We start from the raw sequence: 10,367 nt of genomic DNA on the forward strand, positions 1-10,367 counted from the left end.
AAAAATTTGACAAAATTTTCCCTATAAACTGAGCGAAACCTCAAGTACAATCTCAACCATAAACCATGCCAAACTGGCAACAAAGTGGGAGGTAACTCGACCACTACACAATGCTCAAAAGCATGATCAATCACATAAGAATCGATGCTCACATATGCATAAAGCCAACTTCACAATCAGCAAACTCTGCAAGCATAAATTGGGACGAACTGCTCAATTGAGCATAAAGCGCATAACCATATCGGCAAGTAGAGAGCAAACTAGCTCAAAACGCATCCCACAAAAGAAACTGCCTACAAAATATATGCAAAAACCTGTGAAACCTATGACTGTCTATCTATAGCCACACAAGCATACAAAATCATAATCCCAAACTGTGTCCAAACTGACAAAACCTATCAAAATCTGTCAAAGTGACAGTAAACACTCGATTATCACTGTCAAAGTGGGAATATATCGACCACTGTAGAAGATGGCATTATAGTCCAAAATTTTATGGCAAGAAGACGAGAAAATACGAACAAAATTTCCTTTGTAAAATAAGTCAAAAATCTACGCAAATTGCAAGCCAAAAAACTGCAGATAACCGTCAAAGTTGGATTCAACTCGACCACTACACCATCAGAGAGCAAACTATGAATAGTGTGTAAACCATGGTGATAATGTGGGGAAAATCCGGTAGAGTTTCCCTTGGAAAGTGAGTAAAAACTCAAAAATCTCACCAAATCGCATGAAAACTAGACACACAGTGTCTCACTAAATAAACAGATCCACAAATGGTCTACATACACTGGAAAAAGCCTGGCAACCTGGCTCACTCCTGAACGAGTGGCTCTATGGATGAGTACCTGTCCAAAAGCACCTATAAACCTGTAAATCTGCTACTTGCGATCTATATCTAGCACAAGCTGTATTCACATAAGCATACATAGCCTAAAACTACACCAAACTGTGCAAAAAATGCTCTCTAGTGCTCCACACAAGCTGCTCGCAACCTGTAAGCAAAACCGTTGAAGAACTGGCAACTATTACCTCATCGATCGGTAAACACGTTGATCGGAAAACCTTGTCAAGAGATGTGTGTGCTCAAGGGAGAAACCCACTCTTGGAATGGTCCGTTAGAGCCATATCTGTCAGTATATGCCGTCGAAGCCAAAACTAGAGATGACCATCGAAGTTGTAAAGCCGGGGATGGCCGTTGGAGCCCTCTTCCGTCGTTGAATGCAAGTTCCAATGCTATGTCTGCCTATGCTCAAAGTCAAGAAAACACTCGATGTCATCTTCCGTCGCGCTGGGCAAAAGCGTGCTATCGAATAGCCGCAAATCGTGTCAAAATCGATGTGCCAAGCCGAGCCATCAATCCTCAAGGCTGTAGATGATGCTAGAAGACCAAAATCGGGCCGATGCCGGATAATGCCGGGCTTACTCATCCGCACGTAGCCAGTGTGTTCTCACACAGTTCGCTTTCTCTCAATCTCCTTTCACTCTCCAAGCAGTTCTACACCAAACTGTGTTGAAAAACATAGTCTTTGTGATTTAGATTTTTGACCCACTTGCACTCCGAATCAAAAAAAAAAAAAATTCTATAAAGTTGTAGACCGTGAAGAGATCTACATTTTGATAAAAAAAAGTTTTGAAATCGGAGCTTCCTAGCTCAAGCTGCCAAACCTGAGCGACCTGCTTCTCAGTGTCTCTAGCTCACAAAAAACTTGATTTCTCTCTCCTTTTGCCTGGTGGAGTGTAAGCTCCTGTTACCTTGATCTTTGAGAGCTACTTTCCAAATCCGTGTCGAACCACCTCCGATCCGACACCGCTAGGCACGAACTCCGTTGCCACCGAGAGATCGCCGCCGCCTACTACTAGCTGTAGCTCTGATACCAATTTTGATGAGTGCACGTGTGTGCGGATGCGTGCCTGCATGCACAATGCGGTATGTGTGGGGAAGGGAAAAGAGCACAAGCCGGTGTGGGTGGAGCAGCCTCACTAGACTCAAAATGAGGAGCTCCTTATTCTCATATGTAATGAAGAATAAGGGTATGTACACACGTGGGCGGGCGACCGTGGACACTGGACTTCCGGGTGGGCAAAAGACGAAGCACCTTTATCCCAATAGTGCATAACTGCCGAAGAGTTTGTCAAGTAAGATGTGTTTTACTTTGATACTTTGTCGGTTTCTTGTTGTTTTTCATCTCTAATCCAACATATATCTCTATTTTCATCTCTACCTAACCAAATCTATCTCTCTCACTCTTAGAAAGTCATTCTCCCTACAAATTCTAGGTTCTCCTTACTATAGGTACATCTCTTCCTGCAGTATCCTTATTGCCTACCGACAAGAATATGGCTTGGGAGGGAAAAATCTCTTTTCTTCACTTCTCTTACATCTACATTTTGCACATACTAGAAATATCATAGATGAATAATCCACCTGATGTGAATTTCTATCACTTCCACTCTGTGCAATCTATTGCAATAATTAACATTGGATTAGTCATAAAATACACTTTCAACAACGTATAGTGTTTCTCTTTGGCGCAAAAAGGCTCAATGAAATACTTCTTTCACCGGATCCCATCATACTACCCTGTATAGACTATAACTTTTCTTTTGACATATGTGTAGTTATCTTGCTATGAACCAAGAGGATTTGTACACACAATTGATCCCAATCATTAGACAAAACATATATATGATGGTAAGCACAAAATTACAATTCCAAAGAACAATTCGTAGCTTGTTTGGTCTGCAAAGATTAAACGCCATTAACTCATCTATTAACCCTTTCATATTACCCATGATACAATACAACCCTAGCCTTGATGTTTTCATCTTTGTGTTGTTTTGATATTCTCTTTTGTGTTCTTTTTTTGTGTGAGTGAGTGCAAGAGAGAAAGAGTTGGGCTTCTTTAATTGCACTTCCTTCCAGACCCCAGACTTCATGGCATCTATGGTATAACTCCTTCATATAATTTTTGGAATTCTTTCACAAACTCTCACAGCCAAAAGCCTAGTGCTTTCCTGGCAAGACCACAAACTTCTTGACATATTTTTGGTGAACCCGTTGCGAATCTTCCAGAGCGAGATTTTGTGGGTAACCATGGGTGATCATGTGGAGAAACATGGTATGCATTTTGAACCAACAACAATGCAAATGTTTCAAGCATTTGCAATGTTCATGCAACAACAACATTCCACTGAAAGAAGGGAGAATTCAACAACCAAAGCTATACAAGCGGTCGTCAATAGAATGGCTCAGTTCAATGGCAAAGATGTAATCAAGTACTTGTGCAAGTATGTGAAGGAGATGGAGCTGCATCATGTGTCAGAAGGTGAGATGATTCAAAGCTTTAAGCTAGTTGTTGCTTCAAAAATTAGGGAGCATGTTAGAGCAATTAAATATGGAAATTGAAGAACTCAAAGTAGCTTTAAAGGAGGAATATTTCATGGAGCAACCACGAGAGAGTGACCAAAAGGACATTTTTAGAATGGATAGTCAAGCCAAAGCAAGGACTATCAATATTATAGCTACTTAGGAATTTGAGTGGTGCTATGCACAACTCACAAGGATAGAAAATGCCACACTAGATGCAGAGAAGATAGAATTTTTCTTACAAGCTGCTCTGCAGGTAAAGAGTTTCAAGAAAATTTGGAGCTTCTTCTTGAAGATAAATATGTTGAGCAAGGACTTAAGATCAATTGGAATGAGGTAGAAGGTGCCGTCTCACTACTTGCCAAATGATAGAGAAGAAGGGACAAAATGGTAGTAAACACTACAAGTCCTTCAGCCTCAACTTTTGACAAAATGGTAAAGCCTACTTTTATAGATCCTAAGTTTGATGAGTCCATGCTAGATGAGCTTGTGAAGGGAATGCGTGACTTAAAGGTGAAGCTTGCAGAGCTTGAAGAAAAAGGCCAACCATCAGGGCCACCTCCTAGGAAAAGACAACAACCCCAAGAAGGTTTTCTTAATAGATGTATTTGGTGTGATAGTACAGACCCTGTAAGAAGGGATTGTGATAGTTTCAGTGATGCTTTGACAAAAGATGTTGTGTTTTTAAGGATGGTAAAATCCACTTAAGAGAGACAGGTCTACCCTTGAGAACTAACTTTGGGAAGGGGGGAATGCAAGTTCCTTAGTTGAAGATATGGCAACTAACCATGCCACCTCTTTAGTTGAGGCAGCCAGTGTATTTTTTTTTGGTGAAATTTCGTAAATTTGGCGAAATTTGGATTTATTTTTATAAATTTTGGCTATATTTTGGTAAATTTTGACCATTTTTTCGCCAAGTATGGCTATGAGCATAAGGTTTTTGGTGAGAACGATCGCCAAAAGTTAAACGTAGAGAGGGATAAGGGAGGGCACCTAAATGTGTGAAACCCTATCGAAGAGAACTCTCGCGAGACTGCGTATGGAAGTGGTGAATCATGAAGTTTAAGGATTTGGAGGAAGAGCGTGTGGAGCATGCTTTAGCTTTGTAACTCAAGCCCTCTTACAAGCTTAAGGTAAGAAATCGCTGTTTATTTCTTTTCTCCTGCACAGACCTCAACGAAATGGTTTCTTCAATTCTTTGTCTTGAACACATAAGTTTGAAGGCATGTTTCAATTCAACATGTAAATTATTTTGTCTCGTTTCTTTTTGTCTGCACACACCTCAACGCAGACTTCAGAGGTTTCTTCATTCCTCTTTTTTTGAACACATAAGTAAAGTAACAAGTCTTTTCTTTTGCACATGCCTCAAGACTCAAAAGCCTTCTTCTAAACGTTTTCTTCAATCAAAAGATTGGGATTCACTCTGTGGGTAGAAAGTACACCCTGCAGGTAGAAAAAAGTGCACCCTGTAAAATTGTGAATTTAAACAGTGTTGAAAGCTTTTACTTTTGAAAATGCTCACTCAATGCTTTGATTTGTGTGGGCCTTTTCATTCAAAGGCATTTTCTTATGTGAGGTGAGATGCTAAAACTAAAGACTAAATTTCAAAAGGTCCTTTTCGTTCATAGTTTAACATTAGTGCTTATGCTTTCATTTCAATTTTGCTTTGCTTTGCTTTGCTGAAAGGTCACTTTCATTCAAAATTTAAAAGCTTTGTTTCCATGGAGTGTTCGAGAAAAGTGTGCCTCAACTTAGCCTTGAGTTGGTTGAAAAGCCAAATCAACCGGTTGAAGAGAGGAGAAGAAAGAGAAAATCCGTTCGGAAAACTTACGAAAAAAGAGTTAAAGTGCAAAAAACATCGGTTATGTTGTGAAATTTCTTGCTTGAATCTGAGAGAGAGAGAGAGAGAGAGAGAGAGAGAGATTTTAGAAGATTCTACATGTTTTTCTTTTGTGATTAGAGAAAGCTGCATGGTTACCTGCTATCAAGATATTTTTAGTCCGAACGTCGAACGATTCTTCTCAAAGGTATGTTTCTTTGCTACTAGCTAAAAAAGTATTCTACCTTATTGTTAAGCACTTACATTCCATGAATTTATTCTTGTATACTTGTAGATGGCATCAAAGAACCTTAAGGTACCTGCTTCATATAAGTTTAAGTCATTTTTTGGTTCTTCAAATGTTGCTAGTACAGAGCCACATGCCACCCATGTTTTGCATGAGGGTTTGAATGCGATGCATGCAAATGAAGTTGGGAATTCAAATGCGGTGTGTAGAAAAACCACCAAGGGAAAGGGAAAGGATAAAGTAGGTGAAAAACGCACTTGGAAAGATTATGATGCATCTAGAAGCTTTCGTATAGAGTGGCTTGTTGACTTTCCTTGGGCGGAGCAAGTAGAGGGTAAAGGGAAAGTGAGGTGCAAGGTATGTGAGCTTATAGACAAGAGGCCTCGTATAATGGATTCCAAGCGTGACACTTTAGAGAAGCACGAGGGGAAACGCTATGCAAAAATTGTAATTGAGGGAGAAGAGGTGGATAGTGTATTTTGGGCTACAAAAAACAAACACAAAGAGAATGAGAAAAAATATGATGAACTGCTTAAGACTGAGGCAAATCAAGAAACAATTGAGTGTTACATGCATACACAAACTAGCCAAATGTTTTTGGCTAAAAAACCCCAATTTGCTTGCATTTTTTATCTTCTCAACAAAGGGAGACCCATGAATGATTTTCCTCGAAATCAGTATTTATATGCATTCCTTGGAGTTCCTTCCTTACCGACCAAGCATTGGTCTATCACTTCAGGTTGGGAGATGGCAGAATGCATGGATGATGTGTTTCAAGATAGGGTGAGACATGATGTGCATGCAAGTTCCTTTTTTGCCTTGAGTTTAGATGAAGTCACAGCAAATGACAACACACAATGGATGGCAATGCATGTGTATACTGTGAAGAACTATAGAAGAGAAGTAAATTACCTTTGTTTGTCTAAGATTGATGGTTCTCCTAATGCCGAAAACTTGTTAAGCTTGGTAATCGAGAACTTGAAAGTGTTTGGAGGTATTGGGAGTACCGAATTAGGAGGAAGGTTAATGTGTGTTGGGTGTGATGGTGCAAGTGTTCTTCAAGGAAATCGTGCAGGATTGATTGTTCGTCTTACATTAGAGTATACTCCTTTTGTTTTGGGAATCCATTGCATGGCACATAGAACAAATTTGGCTGGAAAAATAATATCAAAGGTTGCATTAGTTTCTAAGATAGAAGGTGTCATCCATGATGTCTATAATTACTTCTCTAGGTCTCCCAAGAGACTTAGTGAGTACAAGAAAGAGGCCGAAGGTTTGAGCAAAGGTAGAAAACTTCTAAGGGATGTTGAAACGCGATGGATTTCCTTATATAAGCCCATTCTAAGACTATATGAGGAATATCGCACTTTGGTTTTGAAAATGAAGAAGGATTGTGGAGATAATGTGGATGCTTTAAGAGTCTTTGAAGAGTTGGTAGACATTGAAATTATTCTAGGAATACCATGTGTACTCCCTCTTTTGGAACGCATGCATATGCTTGTGAAGTTGTCTCAAGCTCGAGATGTATATGTACTTGACTTTGTTGAATGCATTGAAAATACTAAGAAGGTTTTGAAAGAAATGTATGATTTACAATTGGGGTTTCAAGGGCCAAAGTTCAAAATGTGGACTAGCCTTGTGTATGGTTCTAAGAGTGATAGTTGGCTTGATTTTAATGAGAAAGATGAGCTAGGTATTGTCCTCAATAATATGTTTATAACTGTGAAGGGTGGATTTGAAGGTCAAGGTGTGAGACATTCTAGAAGGGAAGGGGTGTCCAATAATGTGTTTCTTGAGACTATTGAGAATGTGAAAAGGGAATGCCATGCTGCTGCTATTTTTTTGGTGCAAGAAATTAATGACAGATTCCCATCACATGACTTGGTTGAAGCATTTTCCATCATCTACCCACAATTTTGGTACTCTCTAACATGTGAAGTGGATTTTTTAAGGCATTTGAAGACTTTGCAGGCCACATATTGCACTCAAAGAGAAGTGGGTGGTTGCTTCTATGGTCCTATCTTGGACGCAGAGAAGCTAGATTCCCAATCTTCCTTCTTTACTACAACAATGAAGGCACATGTTGCAAAGACTCCAGTGGAGTATGCAAAAGAGGTAACTGTCACTTTTCTTTGGAAAAAGTTGTCCCAAGCTCCTCAATTGTTGTCTCAAATTTCCGAGTATGCAAAGCTTGCTGACCTTGCCTTAGTGATGATTATTGGTAGTGTCGAAGATGAAAGGACTTTTAGTAGGCTTGATTTCATAAAAAATAAGAAGAGGAATAGATTAGATAAGCATTTGGACATTTGTGTCCGTGCTTTTGAGCAAAAGTTTTATGATATCAATACATTTCCTTTCAATGAAGCTTGTAATGTATGGAATGATCGTCCTATGCGTACAAGGTATCACAGCTCATGCATTGAGGAGGAAGAAGAAGATCTTGATGATATTAGTGATATAGACAGTGACGATACATGCTAAAAGCTTCATGCTCATGATTTGATAGTATGTGCTGCCAATGATGCAATTGTGGATTGTAGCTGGTGTATGTGGTTCAAGATGATGTACTGCCATTCTTCCTTGATGGGTTGCTTCATGATTGGCAGGATGCCTTGCCATTATGCCTTGTTATTTTTATATTCATGCATGATCAAATGGGTTGTTTCATGGATTAGCAGGATGCCTTGCCATTATGCCATTGTGTTTCATGGATCAACATGATGCAAAGCCATGGCCCATTGTGCCATTGTGGTTCTGGTATATTTTGATCAACATGATGCGTTTTCTAGTGTTGTTGGTAGATGTGCCATGATGGATGTATTTCAACTTTCTATATTTTTGGATCTATGAAAATGTGCTTGGTTGCAGCTTTTGGTAAAGGCATATATGATATGAGTAAGGAAGGTTTGTAAGTACGCATGTTAATCTTAGTGTATTTTATTTTCTTACTGATGTCTATTTGGGGTTGTGCAGGGAAGGGGAGAGGATAGGTGATTCACTATCCTTAGTGAATCAACTATCCTCTCCTTGGAGGGAGCTTGGTGTAGCCATGGAGGTTCATACCTCATGGTGAGGGGGTTCAACTCCCCTACTCTCTGATTATTCTAAAATAAAATTCAATGGTAAGTTTATATTATTTCCACTTGACAATGTATATAGTCCAAAAATATGACTCACTCTCACTCTCTCTCTCTCTCTCTCTCTCTCTCTCTCTCTCCCACACACACACACATACAATAGTTTCATAAACATCAAAGCTGAAGGTGTCACTATAAAAAGTTTATGTTGTTTTCTATCCAAAAAGAACCTCACATTAGAGGGTATCAAGGGTCTTAAGACTATAGTTTGAAGGTTGTTATCCATGCACAAAGCACTTGACATTGGACATCCAAACTTAACTCTTTTTGAAAACAAAAACATAAATGTGAAGCATATTTTAAGATCCATATAGGAAATATTTCATACCTATAACAATTGGATAGTATTGCCTACCTAAGTGCTATATTCGTAGTCAATTTTGAGAGAAAATGACTTTGCACCTATCTCTCTCTCTCTCTTTCTCTCTCACCTCTCTCTCTCTCTCTCACACACACACACACACACAAACACACACACACACACACACACACACACATGTACACATGCTTGAAGAGAATAGACATTGAAGCTTATGTAAATGATAGCATTTTCTACTCATAGTATTTTCTTCATGTCAACCAAAACCTTCTCAAATTGCTAGAAATACAAAATTTTTTATTTGCAATAAGCACAACAATTTTAGCTAGCCTTATTGTCTTGAGTTTGGGTCCTCTCTCATTAAACTTCCTTTACCCACCTACCTATGCCCCCCCTTAAAAAAATTCCTTGCACTCGTGAGAGAGAGAGAGAGAGAGAGAGAGAGAGAGAGCATGTCGTAATGTCTTATAAATAATCATACTATTAATGCAATCATACAAGAAAATTGCAAACTATGCCTCCTCTTTTCGATGAAAATTAAGTTTTTTTAATAGTGACAAATTCATACTAAAGATTCCTTTCACTCGCCAATTTGACAAGTTTATGTTAGGCACAACATTTACTCGCCAGCAAAGTGAGCAAAATTTCAAGAAGGGTGTCCAAAAAAAATACACTGGAGGCAGCTACTTATGGAGTAAAAATTGAGCATCTTAGTGATGAAGAGGCGAGTGACCATCATGGTCAACTTTGGCCTAATTTCATGCAATTAGCTAAAAAGGGAAATCTTACAAAAGAGATTCCACATGAAGCAGGTGATTGCATATGCCTAGAAACAGGATGGAATGATTTAGTGGACTCATTGTTAGTGCATGCCTACATTACAAAATACCAACAAAATGAGGCTATTATAGAAGAGAAGCTCAGACATGAGAATGCTGATGAAGGACCATCAAAAAGATCTTTTAGAAGTGGGGGAAGAAGCGACTCAATTCCTTCCCAAACACCCCCGACACAAGGAGCATCTCCACATGAAGTACTCATGGAGGAGTCTACAACAAGAAAGAAGAAAGAGCCAACAAAAGGTAAGACAAAAGGCCCAGGTTATAAACTACAATCTGATATTGAGGTTGCTATAGATTTAAAAAAAGTCTTGGAGGATAGGATTTTGAATAGCAAGATTGAGTTTACTCTAAGAAAAGTCCTTGGCATTGGAAAGCGTGAATTCCATGAGGAGATTATTGACATCATCAAGAGAAAGAGGCAAATTCTTGCTGAGGTTGCTCATCCACAGGTTGAAGGAGAAACCTTGAAGACACAAGGGATGCAGTTGCAAGATAAGGAGGATGATGGAGCTGTGGTAGGATGCTACCAATCTAGTGGAAGAGTGAAGCAAGTGCATTCCTCAAATGATGATGAATAAGTTGAATCTATTCCTAGGAGCTACTAGTCACAAAGTCATTGGGCAAGGTAGGTGA

General features: G+C 39.1%; 1 protein-coding gene across 1 annotated transcript; it reads left to right on the top strand.

Moving 5' to 3' along the window:
• Positions 1–6,090: 6,090 nt before the first annotated feature.
• LOC147444565 (uncharacterized) lies at positions 6,091–7,917 on the top strand. The gene has a single exon (XM_086528119.1). It carries the CDS (start codon positions 6,091–6,093, stop codon positions 7,915–7,917), a length of 1,827 nt encoding a protein of 608 aa, XP_086384245.1.
• The last annotated feature ends 2,450 nt before the right edge of the window (positions 7,918–10,367 follow it).

Source organism: Adiantum capillus-veneris, chromosome 13 (genome assembly GCF_014529385.1).
Source record: "Adiantum capillus-veneris isolate H3 chromosome 13, ASM1452938v2, whole genome shotgun sequence".
NCBI lineage: Eukaryota > Viridiplantae > Streptophyta > Polypodiopsida > Polypodiales > Pteridaceae > Adiantum > Adiantum capillus-veneris.

Coding starts and splice junctions, on each gene's coding strand:
- LOC147444565 (XM_086528119.1), top strand. CDS start 6,091: ATGAATGATTTTCCTCGAAATCAGTATTTATATGCATTCCTTGGAGTT.